The sequence below is a fragment of the Epinephelus fuscoguttatus genome, linkage group LG7 (genome assembly GCF_011397635.1).
Source record: "Epinephelus fuscoguttatus linkage group LG7, E.fuscoguttatus.final_Chr_v1".
Lineage (NCBI taxonomy): Eukaryota > Metazoa > Chordata > Actinopteri > Perciformes > Serranidae > Epinephelus > Epinephelus fuscoguttatus.
Genome location: NC_064758.1, coordinates 38,670,178 through 38,693,351, shown reverse-complemented (window position 1 = coordinate 38,693,351; position 23,174 = coordinate 38,670,178). Strand labels below are relative to the sequence as shown.

At 42.4% G+C, this 23,174-nt stretch overlaps 1 protein-coding gene and 1 pseudogene across 3 annotated transcripts in view; one reads left to right on the top strand and one right to left on the bottom strand.

Annotated features, from left to right (window-relative positions):
- LOC125891869 (GTPase IMAP family member 7-like) lies at positions 1-5,636 on the top strand (annotated as a pseudogene).
- Positions 5,637-6,186: 550 nt separating this feature from the next.
- hipk1a (homeodomain interacting protein kinase 1a) overlaps positions 6,187-23,174 on the bottom strand; it is a 32,843-nt gene continuing 15,855 nt past the window's right edge. The window contains exons 11-17 of one of the 3 annotated variants that reach the window (XM_049581351.1): positions 20,936-21,073; positions 19,332-19,483; positions 19,083-19,235; positions 16,000-16,161; positions 15,712-15,905; positions 15,417-15,547; positions 6,187-10,487 (exon numbers count right to left, since the gene is read on the bottom strand). In XM_049581351.1, coding sequence (XP_049437308.1) covers positions 10,068-10,487; positions 15,417-15,547; positions 15,712-15,905; positions 16,000-16,161; positions 19,083-19,235; positions 19,332-19,483; positions 20,936-21,073 — 1,350 coding nt within the window. In that variant the 3' untranslated portion in view covers positions 6,187-10,067. The remainder of the gene's footprint in view (positions 10,488-15,416; positions 15,548-15,711; positions 15,906-15,999; positions 16,162-19,082; positions 19,236-19,331; positions 19,484-20,935; positions 21,074-23,174) is intronic. The other 2 variants (XM_049581353.1, XM_049581352.1) reach the window with 2 other exon arrangements.

Sequence of the window (23,174 nt, the reverse complement as noted above, 5' to 3'; positions counted from 1 at the left end):
CAGACAGATTGAACTCTTCAACCAAAGACGACCAGCAACCCTTAAAGCTCAAACATGGCCAGCAACTCAGGTGAGTCATTTTAAAATACAATTATTTTACGGTGATATAACAGTGATCTGACTAATCTGATTTCATGCAATTCTAATAGTTCCCACAAAGACATTTATATTATTTTGTATTTCTAAACTAACCTTTTGTTCCAAGATCTTAATCTGACTATAAATTCTGGAGCTCTTTTATACATTGCGAAGATTCATTCAGTCAAAAATCCTGATTTCCTGGTCACCAGCAAATAGATTAGTTTTTGAGATGGATGCTGTTTTTGTTTTAAAGAATCTGACTACTCCTTTTTGGAGGAAAATCTGGGAGATGTGTTTCTACATAAAAAGAACACTTCACCCCTCAAGATGAACGTTTGTAAATGGTTTACTCATGTCATGCCCATGTTGCACTGAATTTGTGAGAAAACTATGATCTTGCATGCCTCAGGAGAACAAATAATCCACAAATGGAGAAAATCATTTATGAATTTCAGTCATAGGGGTCTGTGTTTAATAACAGCAAAACTATATTAGGACATATGTTTAAAAACTGTATGTAAAATGTATTTGCAGAAATGCTTTTTCATTTTAAGAATGTGGCTGCATAAATAAAATTAATCATCAATCATCCTATTTGCATTTTAATTTTCTTCTTCAAGACCGCTCATTCTTTTACTTAATTAAAATGAAAAAGAAAAAGACATTTGAGATTTAATTTTCAAAATATGCCCCAGCAAATAGATACCAAAATTCAATTTGAAATGTAAAATTTGAAAATTAAAATGCATTTGCAGAAATACTTTTTCATTTTAAGAATGTGGCTGCATTATTTGACTGATAAATAAAGTTAATAATCAGTCAGCCTATTTGCATTTTAATTTTTTTCTTCAAGACTGCACATTTTATGCCATAATCAAAAAGAAAACAAAGAGGACATTGCAATTTCATTTCATTTTGGAGCTGAAGAAGAGTGGCTACTGACGTCACTCTCCTGCGCCGCTCAGATTGCCAAATCATTTTCGAATTATGGGCACTATTTTGCAGGGCAGACCACGAAAATGAAATAGCAATGTCCTCTTTGTTTTCTTTTTGATTGTGGCATAAAATGTGCAGATTTTATTTGCAAAGCGTGGGAGAGAAGGCAGAATATTCTGTTTAAAGTCTGAGCTGTAAAAGGGGCTGTAATTATGTATGAAATGAAAAAAAAAGTACACTGCAACTGTACTTTCTTTTTGGTGTCTTATAAACCCATGAGGGTTGGGCACTTTGTGCATGACACGTAAATAAAAATAATCAATCAATCAATCAATCAATCATTAATTTTATTTATTGCATTTCTGTAAATACATTATAATTTAAATATTAGTCATGATTTGCTTCCATAGTGCTCAGTAGGTCTGTTCAGTAATCCCTCCATGCTGGGGCACTGAAAAGGGGGGAAAAAGGAGAAGGATTCTAGGGGCCCATGATTAAGAGGGGCCCAGAGAGGCCCCTAATAAAATTACAATACTGACAAAAAATAATATGACACTAAGTTATTAATTAACTTATAATCACAAATATATTTTATTTACAATGTAAATAAGGGGCAATAAGAGGCAATATGCCTCAAAATCAGGTAGCCAAAAATGGAAAGAAAGGAAGCTAAAAGAGGAGAAAGAAGCAAAGGGTCCAGTATTTCAAAAAGCAAGGTGGGTTTGTTAGTGGTTCATGTGGTGGAAAGTTATGGAATATTAACTTTGTCCATGGTCTATAAGCTAGCTCACTTTTCTCCCCATGTTAGCTCATATTTCTGAAGAAAACTCTGGATTTTTACATTTCACTGTTGTTTTAGTTAAATAATCAATACAGTCAAACGTTTAGCAAGCTGCTCATATTCAATCAGTTGACCTCCCCTCTGTCAAAATGATGCCTCATTACGAACAGATATGCCAAGTGCAGCAGCAGCAGCAGCTGTCTGTCAGCCCCCAACTCCACCTGCCCCTGAACCAATACCCCCACATGAGGAAGGAGGTGAGCAGCTGTGTGTTGAATTAATAATAATGATAAACTTTATTACAGACTTTTTTGTTTTGTAAAAAGAAAATTTGTGGTGTGTGCAGCAGACTGGCTGACTGCTCTCAATCCAATCAGAAAAATGTTTAGATATTCTGGAAATCAGAAAATTAAATAGATTAACGACCATATAGCCTCATATATGTATTTTTTCACCCCAAATCCAATGCCACCACCTGTGAGTCTACAGTTTTGGAGATAAGTTATACCTTCAAGAGGGAGACAGTGAGCAGTGGGGGATTATTGAAAATCGCATTTTCTTTTGTTATTTTTGGTCAAATCACTGAAAGCACCTTTAAGTAAAACAAAATGGTGGGAGGCCACCTGAAACAGTGACTATGATGCTATTACAATAGTTAGGCTACATTATAGGAAATACTATATAATTTATGTATGTCACGTACACTCTACAGAGCCAGGTCCAGGATCCTCTTCAAGTTTGTCAGGGTGGAATGTGGAAGTGGAGGAAATGTGGGAATGACAGTCAAAAATACCATCAAAATACATAGTTTTATGTAAAATAGCATCAAAAATTTTCGGCGGCCTCCCTGCCGGCTGTGTCATTGGCCCAGTAAAAATTCTTTTCATGGGGCCCAAAATCCCTGGCGGCGCTCCATGGTTGAACCCAGCTGCTAGATAAAATGCTAGTATTATTATAATATTCTGCACATTGGTAGCTGTGTTGTAACTCTGATTGAACATTAGGCTACCTTAATCACATTTACTCTGGTAGGCTGGTCAGCTCACATCGCATGGAGGGCAGGGAGGTGTGTTCTCTCTGCCACAAGCTTTCCTTGTTTGCACGTGGAAGGGCAGAGAGGTGTGCTCTCTCCGCCTTAGGCTTTCCACGTAGGCGCATGGAAGAGGCTTTCTGCATAGGCCCAAGGAAAGGCAGAGAGGCAAATATAATACTGCAAATGGAAATAAAGTTTTCTTTGACTAAGTGTTCCTGACTGAACTACTAGTTATGGTTCATGTCTAGACTTAAAATACCAGGTTTTGGGGGCAAAGTCCCTGCTAGAAATGCCAAACTAAAAAACAACTGCTTTTTGTGGCACTATCCCCGCTGACAGGTGGCTAAAAACACCCACGTATGACGCCTAAAGGGCTGATGGAAACGGCATTAACTTGCTAAATCACAACTGGTTTTGTAGTTTGTGTCTAGACTGTGGTCTTAAGCTCGGCAGGCATCTTGCCTAGGTGTTAAACTATCCATCATCCCCTTCACCGGATGTCAAACTGATGAAAAAGTCAGTATTTATACAACGTAACTTTGACAACAATAGTTTGCAAAACACACAGCAACATTTTCCTTTAGTGACTAGGTTTGCGATGTGATGATACGATGTATAGGATTCTTATTCAGTGTCATTCATTATTCTCCACAGGAAGCATCTTCAGAAATGATGAGGAGCTCAGGATAGTGATGGTCGGGAAGACTGGATCTGGGAAGAGTGCCTCCGCAAACACGATTCTGGGACGACAGTGCTTTGAATCGAAGTTCAGTTCAAAGTCTATGACTGTCGACTGCTCTAAGGGCAGAGGTGAGGTGGACAAGCAACGGGTTGCAGTCATTGACACCCCGGGCCTGTTTGACACCAGGTTTGGCTTGAATAAAACAAGTAAAGATTGATGCCAGTGCATCTCTTACATTGCTCCTGGACCCCACGTGTTCCTGGTGGTCATCAGGCTGGGCAGATTCACTGAGGAAGAAAAGCAGACGGTGCAAAAGATTGAAGAAATCTTTGGCCAGGCGGCGAACCAGTACAGCATGGTTCTTCACTGGTGGTGACCTCATTAAAGGCACCACTATGGAGGAATTCTTGGATGAAAGCTCAGAGCTTCAAGAACTCGTGGCCAGGTGTAACGGCCAGTACCACGTCTTCAACAACGAGCTGAAGGATCGCTCTCAGGTCACTGAGCTGCTCCAGAAGATCAGAAACATAGTCCAGAAGAACGGAGGAAGCCACTACACCAGCGAGATGTTCCAGGAGGCTGAGAGGGCAATCGAAGAGGAGAAACAACGCATCCTGAAAGAGAAAGAAGAACAAATGCAGAAAGAAAGAGAAGAGCTGGAGAGGAAGATTCAGGAAAAATATGAAAACCAGATGAAGAAAATATACGCTCAATTCCAGGCTGTCAGAGACAGGGAGAGGAGGGAGAGAGATGAGGAGAGGATGAGGGAGAAGAGGAGAAAGAGGTTTATGGAAGAGAGTGAAGCAGAGAGAAAAGAAAAGGAAAGGGAGATGAAAAACCTGCTGAGTAAAATAACTGAACAGCAAGAAACGGCACAACATTTGCGGAAAATCTGGCAGTGTAAAAGAGGCTAATAAGAGTATAACAAAAACAGTTGTAGGATGCTGCATGTCATTAACTGACTGTGATCACATGATGCAGGTACTTTTGCAGATATCTACTGTTAAAGGGACAGTTCACCCCAAAATCAAAAATACATAAGTTTCCTCTTACTTATATATTTATCAAGCTAGATTGTTTTTGTGAGTTGCCGAGTGTCGGAGATATTGGCCGTAGAGACGTCTGCCTTCTGTCGGATGTAAACTTAATTGGGTCCTTCTTGTTACAGCCTCTCTAAATAGACAAAAGCTCAACTACAGACCGGAACATATAAAGGATGCTAGAGAGATCCCAGCCAAGACAAACAAGAGATGGGGAAATCACTGGGCCAACCGTTGCATCTAGCTCATCCCCCTAACTGCCTAAACTGAACTAAACTAAAGCCGAAAACTGAACTACCGACAATCTTCAGCGCAAACTAAAATTTCAAAACCCAGCAAGCTAGCTCATGCTGGGAGACGAAGCAGGAAGAAAACCATACGTCATTACTGCTGTGCTGCTGCAGGATGGTGTCTCTGTGTCTCCACACTCCGGCCCCCAGCTCCCTTTTACTCTCTCCTTCCAATCACTCTCAGGTGCTACACTCCTACAGAGAGGTCAGGAGACAGGTAGAGAGGAACGAGAGAGAGGAAAGAGGGGGAGTAAGAGACATTGTTGTTGCAAGTTCCATTATATTGGAGAGAAGGCAGACATCTCTACAGCTGATATCTTGACACTCAGCAATACCTATCCCAGCTGACACTGGGTTCACCCTGGACAGGTCACCAGACTATCACAGGGCTGACACATAGAGACAGACAACCATTCACACTCACATTCGCACCTACGGACAATTTAGAGTCACCAGTTCACCTGCATGTCTTTGGACTGTGGGAGGAAGCTGGAGAAAAAACCCATGCTGACAACATGCAACCTCCACACAGAAGGGCTCCCCCACCCTGGGGTTCAAGCCCCCAAACCCAGATTCAAACCAGGAACCCTCTTGCTGTGAGGCAACACTGCTAACCACTGAACCACCAATGGTTATTCATTAAATTCATTCAAAACCAATTCAAAGCAACCATTGAGTTAATCAAACACAAAGTCTGTCACTCACATGTCCTGGTTTTCTTTTAGCAAAATGTCCAGAAACTGGATCAAACTTTACACCACTCTCACTCCTCTTTCTCTTCTCCACCTTCCTCTGTCAGTTCCCTCAGCTCACAGGTGTGTCTTGTTTATCTGCTCACTCACTCTTACCACCTGACTCCCCTGTCAAGCTTGAAAAGGGCAAATCTGTTCTTTTTTTTATTTTCCCCGTTCTAAAACAGTGGTTCCAAACTCACAGTCCAAAAGTGGGTCATGGGTCCGTTCTTAATGGACCACCAGTGACTCTAAAATGTGTCAAGTTTGAAAAAAACACATTTTATTTTAAAGTACAGTGATTTTCAGGCACAGAGCTTTTAATTTGAAGTTGTGTGGATCTTTAACTAATGACTACGGAGAAATCTGGATCCCGTGGATAGACCAGTTGGGAACCACTGCTCTAAAACACACGTTTATATTCATATTAAAGGGGCTCTGATCGAAATTCAGAGTGACTGCACATGGTTCTCAACCAAGAAAAAAAAAAAAAAAAGCCAGATTAACTGATACTGAAAATGCCGTTAGGTGCAGCAGGGAATCTGAATCAATGCTCTGTCCCATTCTGGATTTAATCTGAATGTATATGAGATTGTGTCATTTAAGAAGATTCTTCAGTTTCAATCAACAATGAGACTCAGAATCTGTTTTGAGAAGATTTTATTGCGTATATACGGGTTAAGGTTCATTGTGTGTTCTATGTAATGTAGCACTTCACGACACAGCAGGATTGTAAGAACAACCATCATTTCACCAAACCAATGATTTGTTTAGAAGCGGTTACATACTGAACATCAATTCATGTTTTTTTTATAAATCATCTTTTGTCAGATTTGATTATTCACAACGCGTTACTGTGAATTTTACAATCTAAATGGCTTTGACTTTGACATGATAGTGTGATACCCAATCAGATTTTTATGTGCACGCTTTTACTTCACAGACACCACTTCACAAGACAAGAGCTTTTACATTTTCCCCGATATCATTAATGTGTTCTGAATGTAACATTAATAATCCGTCCGTCAGCGACACTGAGAATCCGTGCAGCTGCGGTTTTTAACAAACCTCTCCTGAATGCTACCTCATGTCAGACACATGCAACCTTAAGAATAACTTTAAAACTGTAAAAAACATGACAGTCCCCTTTAAATACCACACCTACGCTTGAATGTACTGCATCATTCAACATACTAAACATATAAATATAATCGAGTCAATGGCCAGCACTAAAACAGAATCAACGTGAAAAACACAGTGACACATCATTATACAGTACATAGCTTACCTTCTCCGTTTTCTTTAGAGTACAGATAACACACACACACACACACACACACACACACAGTACATTCATAAATGAAACATACAACACCTATCACAATGTGCGAACACATCAAAGTTTAAAATGAAAAAAACTGACGTAAATAAGGCGACATTTTTTATGTAAATGCAACTTTTAAACAATTATTTGATGACTCTGATGATGATGATATCAGTAATAATAGAGAGCAGCATAACAGTTAGTCAAGTTCCAGTTTTACTCGCTTCTCAAATAAAATAAAAATTTCGGGCTCAACATGTTAAAAATGACTACAGCAGTGCAGTTTGTTCGTATCCGTTGTATTTTCAGCTCTATGTCTGGTCCCTTTGAATTCAAGGACCGCGTTCAAAAACGGCAACACTCTTTGAGATAACTCTGCAAACGAGAACCACATAGGGTTCTTCGGCTTGTCGCCAGAGGAGAACCTGTGCTGGTTCCTGGTAGGACCCTTTATAAGGAACCCTTTCAGAGGGTTCCACCTGTGAAAGGTTCCACCCTGAAACCCCACATTGAACCCTTCTATGGCGTCAATGCAAAGCCTACGCTGTAACCTACGTCCTAGCCTGAACGAAGGCCTCCCCAGCCTAGCCTGCACCATCCCAGAAATGTAACTAGACGCTGTGGTGACGCAGACCTCCTGCCACTGTTATTGTAAGCTGAAACCATTTCCCTCAAAATAACATTTTAAGTCTTGTGTGTGATTTATCCTGGCTTCATATGAGCAGAGGAAATCTCTGCTAGTTGCTAGGCTAATTTATAAAAACACCATAGGCTTGTGCTAATAACGTTAGCATGTTGTAATTGTTTGGAAAACGTGTTTAGTATAAGACAGTTGTTTTGTCAGTGAACCTTGTGAGTTGTAATGAAGCCGAATTTTGTAATGTTTCCTTTGTTAAATGTTGCTGTTGTCACTGGCTTCATATGAGTAGAGGAAAAGTCTGGTAGTCGCTAGGCTAATTTATACAATGTAAAATGCCATAGGCTTGTGCTAGTAACGTTAGCATGTTGTATTTGTTTGGAAAACAGGTTTAGTATAAGACAGTTGTTTTGTCAGTGAACCTTGTGAGTTGTACTGGAGCTGAATTTTGTAACTTTACCTTTGTTAAATGTTGCTGTTGTCCCTGACTTCATATGAGTAGACAAAAAAATCTGCTAGCTGCTAGGCTAATTTATACAATGTAAAATGCCTTAGGCTTACGCTAATAACGTTAGCATTTTATATTTGTGGGGAAAATGTGTCCAGATAAAGACAAGTGTTTGTCTGTGAATGCTGCGAGTTATGTAAGGAAACTTCAGCAAACACTGAAATGAAGAGACTCGGAGAACCACGGAGAAAAGTTACAGCCAACGGGGTTACTTGAATCGCAGAACTCAGTATACAACAGTATACTAGTCTACACAGCAAAACAGATGGAAACAGCCCGGAACAATCACCCCTCAAATGCTTTTATAAGGGGTGTCTGCTTGTTCATGTGCATGTGTGTGTATGTGTGTGTGAACACGCTTGGGTCGTATTTCCTGGAAATCTAAAGTTCTCTTGATTTCCCTTGTTTGTTCCTAACGCTGGACTTCATGCACCAATGTTTCCTGTCTTCTTTGTCTCTCTGGCAAAAGCAACCGTTCCTATTGTGAAACTCCAACGGTCAGGTCACCCTAACCCAGAACGTTCTCCCTCATTTGACCTCCCAAGGCTTGACTTGACAAACTACTCAAATTTTCAAAACACCTCTTATGGGACCTTTTTGCTGCCAAATCTGATATTTGACCAGTTGCTTCCTAAACCTTGTGTAACGGACCTTATTTTTTTCACCTTCGGTATAAAATGATACATTATCTGCCTCTACAGTTATAGTGAAGCTGATTCGTGTACTTGTGTTTGAAACTGTTGCTATTAAGCCATGTTTAATGTGTGTTTAATGTGTGTTTTGAAGCAACTAAACCTTACAGCACTTCATAGAAACCCCACTGCCGACTAGTGTTTGCTCTAAAATAATAACTGGATAAATTATCCATAGATCTCTCTCCCACTTATCATGATTTTAGTTTACCAGGTTAGCCTGGGGCCAAAGGAACTACGTCCAGCAGCCTCGGGCTTCACGAGGCTCCTAAAGGGCCGGAGCCGATGTGGTCCAGCACCTACAACACTTAAGGCTCATTCATACTCCCATTATGCGTGAAAAAAGATACATCTGTTTCAAATATTGTAAATGTCACTGTCCACGTACTGCCATGTGTCCTTCATGATGACATAGGAACAGCTAATAGATGGCACTACACGGCAAAAGAGTCAAAAGTTTCACACAACAACAAACAAGGCTACGGTGGAGGAGGTTGAAATAATGACCCTTTAAATGGAGGTCTGTGGTCTGTGCGGCCATTATATACACATCCCAGCGTGGACGGAAAATTCTTGTCTATATTTTCACCATATATTATTATACATGACTAATTTGTTCTGTTCCGCTGTCACGTAAATTTCTTTATTGTCTCCTACAATCATATTTGGCTTGAACTATGCTACACTGCCTTCACGATCTGCTGTGATTCTGCTCTATTTCGTCCGTATCCATAAGCTTGACAAAATGAGCGCAGAGTACAGACAGAAGGCTCCGTCCGTCTCTGTCTTCCTATCACCATTGGGCGTAAATAAGCCCTTACGTTTTTTCTTGTTAATTGAACCCCTAGTCAAACAAGAGTTCTTCGTAAGAAAATGGTTCTGGGTAGCACCTCAGCCCTTCAGGAAGAGACCAAGTGTAACCCTTATTTCGAAGAGTGTATAATTCCTACTCTTTCACCTTATGTGGAAGTAAACGCCCTCAAATTAAACCACAAACTTTTTGTGTCATTTTAAAAATCTAACATACTGGAGCACGCAGCCAACACAACAACAAATGTGTCACTGTTCAGATACTTACAGACTGCACTGTTTGTTGCTGCCAGACGCGACACAAAGAAACTCAAAATTAGGTGAAGATTAAAAAAGAAACGGACCGGGATGAAACTATAAATATGTTCTATGATTATTTTATCCACAATAATCACAGGAAGATGTAAAAACAAGGACTGGAAAGTAAAGGAAGGTTAAAAGTCTGATCACAGCCACCCGTGATGAGCTTGTGCTCGTCTCTAGTCTCGGTCTCCATTTGGTCTCCATGCAGCCCTTCAGTCTTTACAGGTAGGGATACTGGTTGAGTTTTCGCTGGTAAGTAGCACTAGCGTGGTGAAAAGGCTGCCCTCCCAGCTGCTGCTGCTGCTGCTGCTGTTGGTGGTGGTTGCCATACTGTCCCGGAGCAGAGCCTCCCAGGGCCAGGCTGCCATTCTTCTGGAGCAGCGCCAGGGAAGAGTAAGCTCCGCTTGCCCTGCCGTGGCGGGACGAGCCGCCTTGCATCTGGTCCACAGCTTGGGACACAGAGGCCAGGGCGGCGGAGGCCGGGTAGGCGTATAGATTCGGGGTTGAGCTGAAGAGGGTGTTCTCGTGAAGCCGGTAAGAGGAGTGGGATGAGACAGGAGGGGGGTACGTCGGCTGCCGCCTCAGAGAACTACTGCTTCCTGTTTGGTCATGGGATGATGACATCACAGACTGCTGTACCTGAAACAACAGGGAGAGGATTATAAATATCCGCACTGATGGTATTTGCAAGTTGTCAAGTACTTGTGTGACGTATTTCTGACTGCACCTGTGATGCTGTATGACCGATCCAAGCTATTTGTTTATTTGTATTAGTTTAACTGAGCCGTATATCTGCAAAGGTCACAGGATGGCCTCATAAATGTCCCTGTGAGCTCCAACCTGGACCCTGTGTTTCCTATGTTTTGTGTCTGAGTGACTCATGGAGACAACAATATTTGTAACTGTTCCAGTGCTGAGCGAGAGCGCTGCAGGCTGCAATGTAACCACAAAGGGCATTTGAACACTGTCTATATACAGTACAGGCCAAAAGTTTGGACACACCTTCTCATTCAATGCGTTTTCTTTATTTTCATGACTATTTACATTGTAGATTCTCACTGAAGGCATCAAAACTATGAATGAACACATGTGGAGTTATGTACTTAACAAAAAAAGGTGAAATAACATGAAAACATGTTTTATATTCTAGTTTCTTCAAAATAGCCACCCTTTGCTCTGATTACTGCTTTGCACACTCTTGGCATTCTCTCCATGAGCTTCAAGAGGTAGTCACCTGAAATGGTTTTCCAACAGTCTTGAAGGAGTTCCCAGAGGTGTTTAGCACTTGTTGGCCCCTTTGCCTTCACTCTGCGGTCCAGCTCACCCCAAACCATCTCGATTGGGTTCAGGTCCGGTGACTGTGGAGGCCAGGTCATCTGCCGCAGCACTCCATCACTCTCCTTCTTGGTCAAATAGCCCTTACACAGCCTGGAGGTGTGTTTGGGGTCATTGTCCTGTTGAAAAATACATGATCGTCCAACTAAACGCAAACCGGATGGGATGGCATGTCGCTGCAGGATGCTGTGGTAGCCATGCTGGTTCAGTGTGCCTTCAATTTTGAATAAATCCCCAACAGTGTCACCAGCAAAACACCCCCACACCATCACACCTCCTCCTCCATGCTTCACAGTGGGAACCAGGCATGTGGAATCCATCCGCTCACCTTTTCTGCCTCACAAAGACACGGCGGTTGGAACCAAAGATCTCAAATTTGGACTCATCAGACCAAAGCACAGATTTCCACTGGTCTAATGTCCATTCCTTGTGTTTCTTGGCCCAAACAAATCTCTTCTGCTTGTTGCCTCTCCTTAGCAGTGGTTTCCTAGCAGCTATTTGACCATGAAGGCCTGATTCGCGTAGTCTCCTCTTAACAGTTGTTCTAGAGATGGGTCTGCTGCTAGAACTCTGTGTGGCATTCATCTGGTCTCTGATCTGAGCTGCTGTTAACTTGCGATTTCTGAGGCTGGTGACTCGGATGAACTTATCCTCAGAAGCAGAGGTGACTCTTGGTCTTCCTTTCCTGGGTCGGTCCTCATGTGTGCCAGTTTCGTTGTAGCGCTTGATGGTTTTTGCGACTCCACTTGGGGACACATTTAAAGTTTTTGCAATTTTCCGGACTGACTGACCTTCATTTCTTAAAGTAATGATGGCCACTCATTTTTCTTTAGTTAGCTGATTGGTTCTTGCCATAATATGAATTTTAACAGTTGTCCAATAGGGCTGTCGGCTGCGTATTAACCTGACTTCTGCACAACACAACTGATGGTCCCAACCCCATTGATAAAGCAAGAAATTCCACTAATTAACCCTGATAAGGCACACCTGTGAAGTGGAAACCATTTCAGGTGACTACCTCTTGAAGCTCATGGAGAGAATGCCAAGAGTGTGCAAAGCAGTAATCAGAGCAAAGGGTGGCTATTTTGAAGAAACTAGAATATAAAACATGTTTTCAGTTATTTCACCTTTTTTTGTTAAGTACATAACTCCACATGTGTTCATTCATAGTTTTGATGCCTTCAGTGAGAATCTACAATGTAAATAGTCATGAAAATAAAGAAAACGCATTGAATGAGAAGGTGTGTCCAAACTTTTGGCCTGTACTGTACATCCACTTAAAGTGCTTGTTTTTGCCACAGACCTGCTCAGACTGTTATTATAAGTGTCTGTGAACGTTATGGAAAGAATCCCTACAGATAAAGACGATTTGTTAAAGAGCAAAAATCCTTTTTGTTTTAACCATAAATGGGCTTGAAATTGCTGTCGGCAAACCAACCAGACTCCATCTAAAAAACCCCAGTAATTTTACCATCATAAAACACACTTCATTTAAAGTCGACAGAAACAAAATTTAACTCACAAAAGTTGTCTTGGTTCGTCTTCACACTGTTCCAACAATCACCAGCTCTAATTTGTTTGATCCATCCAGTTAGGTGTCAAAATATGCTGACTCTATGCATGCTAAAAGTACTGTTTATTTAAATGGAGTCTGGTTGGTTTGCCGATGGCGATTTCAGGGCTGCTTGTGGTTAAACAAAAATATCTAATATCTAAAATATCTAAGAATGAAATGATCAAGTTGTCTTTTGTGTTTTTAACAAAAAGATTGAACAGGATAATAAAAGTTATAACAGAGTCAATCTATTTCAGCTGAGAGGTCAGAGCTCTGACACCTGGACTGACCCTCCTAGGTCTGACAAAGAAGAACAGATTCAGCCACATGATAGAATTAATACTTAGAAGAGCAGGAGCCAAAGGGAGGCCTCCCGTTTACTGATAACCGTCATGGGAACAGCTACAAAGCAAGTTTCTCATACACAGATGAAATGTGTTCAAGGACACAGTTCAGATCAGGTCAGGTTAAAACGTACACATCAGAAGGAAGCAGAATACTCTTTAAACAGCAGGATCCCACATGGAACCCCTGCTGCCATGTCTTGAAGACATCAAAGCCTGGATGGCCCTAAACTTTTTAAATTTTAATGAAAAAAAAAACAAAAAAAAACAGAGGTGATGGTGTTTGGCCCGAGCGGCTCCTGTGTTTCCTCCCCTGTTGATCTGGGTCCTTTGGCAGTTTATGCAAAGTCTACTGTTACTAACTTGGGTTTAAAGATGGACAGTGACTTTAAATTGGACTGCCAAATTAGTGCAGTTGTAAAGTCGAGTTTCTTTCACCTCAGGCAGCTTGCGAAGGTGAAGCCTTTTCTTGCACATCAGCATTTTGAAACAGTAATCCATGCCTTCATCACGTCTCGGCTGGATTACTGCAATGCACTTTATTTTGGAGTTAGCCAGTCCTCCCTTGCACGTCTCCAGTTAGTTCAGAACGCTGCCGCTCATCTGCTAACTGGAGTACGAATGAGGGAGCACATTACACCCATCCTGGCCTCCCTCCACTGGCTGCCTGTGCACTTTAGAGTTCATTTTAAGATCCTTTTATTTGTTTTTAAATCTTTAAATGGCCTAGCCCCGCCCTACCTCTCTGAGCTTCTTCACCCCTACGCCCCTGCCCAGTGCCTCAGGTCAGCTGATCAGCTGCTCCTTGACATACCGAGGTCCAAGCAAACGCTTAGAGGAGACCGTGCATTCTCCGTTGCTGCTCCAAAAATGTGGAACAATCTACCTCTGCACATCAGACAGGCCTCCTCACTGTCTGTTTTTAAAACCCGTCTTAAAACCCACTTTTACTCACTGGCTTCTAACCCAGCATGAGACCTCGCTCTGTTTTTATTTGTTTGTTGCTGTTTTTATTGTTTTTTGTTTTAACTGCTTTTTATTATCTCACTGTTTTGTTGTTTTATGACCTCCTATGTACAGCACTTTGTTTCAGCTGTGGTTGTTTTAAAGCGCTTTATAAATAAAGTTGAGTTGATGTCTATATGTGATGATACATTTTGTTCCCACATCGACCTCTGCAGGGATTCTTTCTGTGTTGTCAAGCACTGGTAACACTTCACTTGAAGGTATCTACATAAGGGTGATATGACATGGTCATGAACTTGTCATGAACATTATGTACATGTCATAAACATTTATGACTGCTGTCATTAAGTGTCATTTGGTTTTTGTAATGACAAGTTGACATTGTTTGGGTTGTCTTGATTATGACAACTTGACATTAATCAAAGTGACATTACCAGGAGCTGTCTTTGTCATGACAAGTTGACATCAAATTTGTTTGGGATGTCCTTATAATGACAACATGACATTAACCAGGATGACATTACCAGAAGATGTCTTTGTATCCATCATTATGTCACCTTGTCAACACAAAAAGAGGTGCATTTCTTGTTAATGTCAACTTGTCATGACAAAGACAGCTCCTGGTATTGTCACTTTGATTAATGTCAAGTTGTCATAATCAAGACAACCCAAACAATGTCAACTTGTCATTACAAAAACCGAATGACACTTAATGACAGCAGTCATAAACGTTTATGACAGGTTCATGACCGTGTCATGTTACTCTTATGTAGATACCGTCAAGTAAAGTGTTACCCAAGCACTTATAATAACAATCTAAGACTGCCAGTGGCAAAAGCAGGCACACTGAAGTGGAGTCCTCTGGTCATATCAAAATGACCGCAAACGGCATGTTCGCTTGCTGCGGCAGGTGCTCAAACCCTCTGTTTCCATCCTCATGGTGCCAGCGTGGGACGGTGGGTGGCTGCTGCTGCTCACACTATGTGCTCGCTCACCCCCTGTGGCATATTTATTATGAATACAGTCCATCTGATGCTCGTTTTGTTTCTGTTTTTCACTGTTTCATCACTACTGCAACTGCAGATGTAGCCAGTATCTCACTATCACTATCCTCATTTGTAGTTTAAGAAGCTACAAATTATATTCAGCCACTAAATAAACTTGAAAAGCTGGAAATCAGAACAGAAGTACAGAGAGTTGTTGTATAGAGATGATACACCGTCTCATCTAGTTGTATTGGTGTGAACCGGCATGTTTTTAGAACGTTGCAGAACGGAGCTTTGCAAGTAGCTGCCTGTTTCAACTCTGAACTGAACTCGCGGGTTCATCTTGTTAAGCAGGACATCAGCTACATTCAACAGCTGCTACCTGACTCAAGTTCAGAGGCTGAGATCTGCTGGACGTGGCCCGCTGATGGCGATCAGTGTTGGAATCTCCCGCCCGACTGGACTGCTGAGTTGACGCCTTCTTGGATTTTCCAGAGCCACTTGTAGCTTGATCTACGAGTGCAAAACAGATTACAGCTGCTTGAAGTAAACTGATCAGTTTAACCTCTCAGTCTAAGAGCTGAGATGATTATTAGTGCGACTTAAATTAATCCACATCTAATATTCAAAATAAAATCAATAAATATAAAGACTGGAGAATCTCTGGCCTCGAGGACCTGGAGCTGCTGGAGCTTTGTGGGTTGTGCTCTCCCCCGGCTGGCTCTTCACAGACGGCATGATGATGGCCAGAGACTTGGTGGGCTGTGAGGTGGTCTTAGGACTCAGAGGGCTGCTGGTGGAGGAGTCTGAGTCATGGGAGTCGTGCACCGTCACACAGCTGATCACGTTGGTCCTCTGGCTTGTTCCAGAGCTGCAGGACAGAAGAAGAGACGAATAAAATAATCTCTCAATTTCACCCAAAAAGCATGAAAAATTCAAATTCCACAGGCAGGAAATGAGCTCACCAGGCAGCCGGGAACTTCCTGTCATCCTCGTCTTCGGAGTCGCTGTGGATGGTGATGATGCTGACGGCAGGGCTCGGTGTGTCCGAGATGACGATGGGCTGAGACTGGTCACCAGCAAAAGCAGAAGTGTTGTGCACCACAGTGGTGGCCGATGACACGGGCCTGTAGGGGAAGACGACACAAATACAAAGTCTAATTGAATACCTCAGGCAGCAGAGGTAAAGTGACACCTTTATGTTGCCTTAAACTTCCTTTACAGCCTGTGCTCACTTTAAACTACATTTCATTTTTATATTTAATAATGAATAACGTTAAATGCTGGGACTGTTACTGGCTAAAAGAGTTATTGCTTTTTCATGGTAGAATGTCAGTAGGCTGAGGACGGGTAAATGGATCTACAACTCTGCCCTTAGAAAAAATTACATACGCTATCAGAGGTAATCAACCACTCTTTCACAACATCTGGAGTCCCTTCATGTGTAGTCTGGGGACAATCCTATCTAAAGTGTGTTTAACACACCGGCGAAAACGGCTGGCAACAAAGCAACGCCTCTTGCATTTTTGAAAAGGACACACCTTCTCGGAAATGTGCGCTCCCCCTTTTCTCATCCGCAAGGAAACAAACACACAGAGGGCTTGAAAATGGGTGCCGAGAGATTTAACTCCGTTTTATCAAACGTGTGCTCATCCATGAAGAATATATTTTTTCCAGCTGATGTCTTAGTGACAACATGATTGAGCTAACTGGAGTAGTTTCATGTCGTGTCCGACAACGGGAGGCTTTTAACAGATGACGTCCTGATGTTAGCTTTGCTGCTGCTGTTAGCTGTCCCTGTCAGCTGCAGCCACTGATGCTTTCTAGACATCCTGATTTCCCAAAACTGAATAAATACCACACATAGCAACACAAAACTGCTTTGGCAGCTCAGTCATGTTGTAACTAAGATATCCGCTGGAGAAAAAAAAAAAAAAAATTCACGGACCGTTTAATGAGTTATTACCTATTACAGACACCGCTAACGGCTAAGAAATAGTAATGTTTGTTCAATCATTGTGTTTATAGACTTTACAAACATCGGATTAGTCTAAAGGTTGATACAGTGATGTGAAAAATGTGATATATAGGCTATATATATAGCTAAAAGCTCTGCTGGTTTTCTACCCGGAAGTATTTGTGAACAACAAGGCGATTCCCTCTATAGTCCGGCCGGACGGATGAGTCATGGCCTTGTAAAAGATTATGTTTCTTTCTTTTAGCTGGCGAGAATGTGTCGCTGCAAACGCAACAAACATCCACTAACTTTGACGGCGTTTTCTGCGAGCGCGGCTGAGCCATTTTGTACCGCTACACGTGTTTCTAGTTGGACTATGTTTACGAGCACAAGAGTTCAGCGAGCCACCGAAGGACCGCCCTGTGGATTTACTATTGGTTCTGCAACGTAGGGAGTTTTTTTAAACTCTGAAATTGTATCCGCCCATCGAAACACAAAATCAGGGAGAAAGTCATCAGTCTTTAGTTAAGCAAAGCGTCTAAAGACTGCCTTGTGAGTCTACTTCATGTGTTATCTAGAGACAACAGACTTAACCCACATGTTGGAAGTACTCGGGAATATGCCATAAGTAAACGTCTGTCAGCGTTTTTTTTCTTTCAGTGTATTGCACTATTGCGATCCTCAACCTGTAATTTATGTAGGTATTTATCTTCCTCTCTCATTTATTCTCTTTTTTTATCTTTAAATTCATACTTTTGAGGTGGGGGTTGGGGGTGGATTACATGTGTGTTAAATATACGGCGGATGTGCCGAGATTTTGTCCTGGTGTCCTTTTCTTTTTGCGAGTTTGTAGATGTATTAAAACACATACTGGATGTGTGTATGTCTTCGTTTATTGTTGTTAAAATCATTAATGATACTGTAGGAAAAAAACAGTCACTTATTTGATTAGTTGAAGTATTTCACTGCTGGAAAGACGATCTTTTCATAAAACTGGGCTGTCTATGCAGTAGAAGGTTGCAAACAGGGCTGCACCTAACGATTATTTTCATTGTCGACTAGTCTGTCGATTATTTCTTCGATTAGCCGACTAATCATTTTATCGAAAAATGTATTAACATGTTGAAAAATGTCGGTCTGTCTCTCCCAAACCCCAAAATTATGGCATCTAATGTCTTGTTTTATACTCACGCCAAAGGGTTTTAGTTCACTATCTTTGGAGAGTGTGTAAAGCTGCCAATATATGAGCGTAAGAAGCTGCAATAAGAGTATTTTGGGTTACTTTTTTCTATGAAAAAGTGACTCAAACGGATTAGTCGACTACTAAAATAGTCACTGATTATTTCAATAGTCGATTAGTCATCGATTAGTCGACTAATCTAACTAAAGAAACAATATGGAACTACAGTAAGCTAAAATATTTATAGGCAATAGGCAACATAGTAAATAGGGATGCACGTGATTAGATGTCTAAATGATTAAACGTCCGCCCCTTTGCTAGTCGGCACCAGAAATATTAGTCAGTTAAACCAATTAGTGTTTTATTCATGTACGAGGCTGCTTAACTGTCATGCAGCCGGTCGCCACTAGTGGGTGCTACAGAGCCGTCAGACAGCAGTCCCCCTGCCCGCGGTAATGCTCGAGTAGAGTTTTAAAACAGCACAGTGGGGAACAGGAAAGATGTCCTCTCTAACCCAGCAAATCAAACAGATGGTATCCTGGGTGTGTATACTCTTTGACGTTGGCCAAGGCTCTGCTGAGGTAGCGGGTGTTAGCAGCTACTTCCAGGGAATGAGAGGACGGCCGATGATTGCTTGTGCTGTGTTTATTATCCTCTGCAGAACCTTGCTGTCTCGCACCAGACTCTTGGTTCATACTGAATATCAGCATGGCTGTGATTTGGTTGTAGGCACAAGGCTGCAGGCTTCCTCTCATGTGTTATTAATTAAATGAAAATCTCTGCAGCCCCTCAGTCTTTGAACAAGAGGACAGGAGAAGCCGGGGATCAAACCACCAACAATACAATTTATGGACGACCTGCCCCCCAAAAACATGCAGATAATGTGGATGTATGACGGTCTGACAGGATACCTGGCTCTGCTCTCTGCATGTCGAGCCTTTGACCTCTTGCCCTGTTGGGATCTGGAGTGAGCGGCCCCTGAGTTGTGGCTCTGGGAGGCAGCGTGACGGCCAACACCAGAGTCCTGCTGGCTGACTCCATCGTATTGGCTTCCATGACGACCCCTGTGAACAGGAAAGACGCATTCAACATTAGACTGACCTGAAGTTGAGCTTTGAAATGCAGCATGAACTCACAGAGTCTCGTCAGACTAAACTCACCTCCAGCCAGAAGCTTGTTGACTGTCGGAGATCGGGGCTCCCATGGGTGAGTCGGGCACCACGGCCTGCCCAGGGTTGTGGATGGCCATGCCTGGCATCTGCTGCCATGTCGAGGGGATGAGGATCTGCTGTGTGCCTGCTGGCCAGCCCTGCTGTACGCACACACACATAAACACGTTAAAATACTGCACTTCTCAAAACCTTCAGCAGTGACACACTCAGAAGAGAATAAAGTGCAGTCTGTCAGCCTCGGCAGGATAGAAGTCAGAGTTATTTTCTTAGAGGCTCATACTGAAATAAAAGCACATGCAAACACATACGTCCCCATCTCAGTCCAACACCGAGACATCCAGCAAACCCTCACACACTGACAGCTGAACAAAACTCAAGATGACTCCACATGGTCACCACCTGCATCTTGTTTCCAGATTTATTCCTGTGCAGAGAGAGCTGCATTTGTTAGTGCTCAGAATGATATGTGCTAAAAGATACTTAAGAAGCAGGAAATACCAAAGAAAGCCTTAAAAAAACACAGCCCCCCTCCAAAAACAATTTACTCAGGTTCTGATGCCAAGCATGCAAGCAGCATGCTGTACACTTCTGCACTGTAAAAAAAAAACAGATAAGATCCAGAAACAAGACAGCCACCCTGAAAGTGAAAGGAATGTGTTAGTCTGAGACAAAGAGAGGAGGAAATCAAGGTGTCTCCTGACATTTGCGGTACACGGTAGCTCACTAGGTAGAGGGCACACCAGTTAGGCAGGGTCCTATCTGCAGCAGCCCACATTCAAGTCCAGGGTGGGACCTTTGCTGCTTGTCATCACCCTCTCTATCCTGCCTTTCTTGTCCCTCTTTAAAGCAGAAATGACGGTCTCCCAGTTAGTCTTTTTTATCTGCCACCAGGAGGCGCAAGAGTTCTACACAAAAACATATTTTCCACCAACATGGAACCACTTATGTTCCAGTTCTGTAACCACAGAACAAAAGCTTGATGGTGATAAATGCAATCCGCCATCTTGCTACGACTGTTGGCATCCTTTGTACATTGTGCAGCGTCCTGAATAAAATGCTTCTGCTCAAAACTGGTGTGCTGGTTCCCATTATAGCACCAAGGTTCCAAGACAAGGAACTGGCTCAAAAACCAGAGCTAATCTGATGGTTAACAGGTTTAAATGCAAATTTCTCTTATTATTTTACTTGATGTGAATTTCTAAAAGCTTCTGTGACAACTTCTGATATTTACAAAAACAAGTTTTCCTTAAAGATGACAGTGTGGCCGTCAGTGTCCTGCAGAGAGGCTTTTAAAGGAATGGCTTGACATTTTGGGAGATGCACGTCTTTGCTTTCTGGCAGAGAATTAAATGATAAGATCAATACGAGATCTGAAGAAAAGAAAGCATATCAATAGTTCTGTTTTTGCGCGTGCACAGTTTAGCCTTGAATCTACAGAGTTTTTTGCATCTGGACCCTGAAGCTGTAAGCAAAAGCACAAACCAAAGTACTGAGCTGCACATACGTCCCACGCTCCGCTGCACCCCGCTGACATACATGTGCTTGAAGGAAGGAAGAAGAGATTTCAATCAGTTGTGGTGATGGTGTTTTACCAGCACGGAGGCATTCTGATCCAGTAAGCCGCTGAGGCTCGCGCCCCTGCAGCCAACTGGCAGCTGCACCGAACCTAGAGGCGGCATTCCCGCCACTGAGGCGCACAGGCTGCTGACCAGCAGGGGGTCGAGGGAGGCCTGGGAGGAGGTGTGAGGGGAGGTGTTAAGACACATTTAGAAGAGACCTGCTCCATATTCTACTGAAGAGAATCTTTAATTGCAGTGCAGAGGAGAACAAACAGACACATGACCAACCAACACACAAACCAAAGCACAGATGCAGAGGGTCACTGGTGTTGGTGGTGGTTCCCCGAAGATGGTTTCATTTTGGATCTGAGGATAACAAATCTGTTTCTGAAACTGTTATCTTTTATCTTTATCGGCACTGACCACTAGTTTCACTCATCAGCAGCAGATTATATTGTGTCTAACCAACAATGCCAAAACTATTTGCCAAAATCAAACTTGGCTGTTGTCTAGTCTGGTGAACAGTTTCAAGTCTGTACTCAAATCTTTCACTGGAAAGTACCAAATCTTCAATACAAGTTAATTCAAATCCAAACTTTAACTGACAGTAGTAGACAGAAGTATCATCATTATCGTATTGTTGTTGTAGCTGCTCAAGGTGGAGCTAGTTTTAAAGCTATAGTGCGTAACTTCTACATGTCTGTAAATGTCCGTTTCACCCAAGCCACTACTAGAGGAGATGACACAATGCTGATTAAGCCGATCGGCTCCTCTAACATCTCGCGGTATTTTTCAATATACAGTACAGGCCAAAAGTTTGGACACACCTTCTCATTCAATGCGTTTCCTTTATTTTCATGACTATTTACATTGTAGATTCTCACTGAAGGCATCAAAACTATGAATGAACACATGTGGAGTTATGTACTTAACAAAAAAAGGTGAAATAACTGAAAACATGTTTTATATTCTAGTTTCTTCAAAATAGCCACCCTTTGCTCTGATTACTGCTTTGCACACTCTTGGCATTCTCTCCATGAGCTTCAAGAGGTAGTCACCTGAAATGGTTTCCACTTCACAGGTGTGCCTTATCAGGGTTAATTAGTGGAATTTCTTGCTTTATCAATGGGGTTGGGACCATCAGTTGTGTTGTGCAGAAGTCAGGTTAATACACAGCCGACAGCCCTATTGGACAACTGTTAAAATTCATATTATGGCAAGAACCAATCAGCTAACTAAAGAAAAACGAGTGGCCATCATTACTTTAAGAAATGAAGGTCAGTCAGTCCGGAAAATTGCAAAAACTTTAAATGTGTCCCCAAGTGGAGTCGCAAAAACCATCCAGCGCTACAACGAAACTGGCACACATGAGGACCGACCCAGGAAAGGAAGACCAAGAGTCACCTCTGCTTCTGAGGATAAGTTCATCCGAGTCACCAGCCTCAGAAATGGCAAGTTAACAGCAGCTCAGATCAGAGACCAGATGAAAGCCACACAGAGTTCTAGCAGCAGACCCATCTCTAGAACAACTGTTAAGAGGAGACTGCGAATCAGGCCTTCATGGTCAAATAGCTGCTAGGAAACCACTGCTAAGGAGAGGCAACAAGCAGAAGAGATTTGTTTGGGCCAAGAAACACAAGGAATGGACATTAGACCAGTGGAAATCTGTGCTTTGGTCTGATGAGTCCAAATTTGAGATCTTTGGTTCCAACCGCCGTGTCTTTGTGAGGCGCAGAGAAAGGTGAGCGGATGGATTCCACATGCCTGGTTCCCACTGTGAAGAATGGAGGAGGAGGTGTGATGGTGTGGGGTGTTTTGCTGGTGACACTGTTGGGGATTTATTCAAAATTGAAGGCACACTGAACCAGCATGGCTACCACAGCATCCTGCAGCGACATGCCATCCCATCCGGTTTGCGTTTAGTTGGACGATCATTTATTTTTCAACAGGACAATGACCCCAAACACACCTCTAGGCTGTGTAAGGGCTATTTGACCAAGAAGGAGAGTGATGGAGTGCTGCGGCAGATGACCTGGCCTCCACAGTCACCGGACCTGAACCCAATCGAGATGGTTTGGGGTGAGCTGGACCGCAGAGTGAAGGCAAAGGGGCCAACAAGTGCTAAACACCTCTGGGAACTCCTTCAAGACTGTTGGAAAACCATTTCAGGTGACTACCTCTTGAAGCTCATGGAGAGAATGCCAAGAGTGTGCAAAGCAGTAATCAGAGCAAAGGGTGGCTATTTTGAAGAAACTAGAATATAAAACATGTT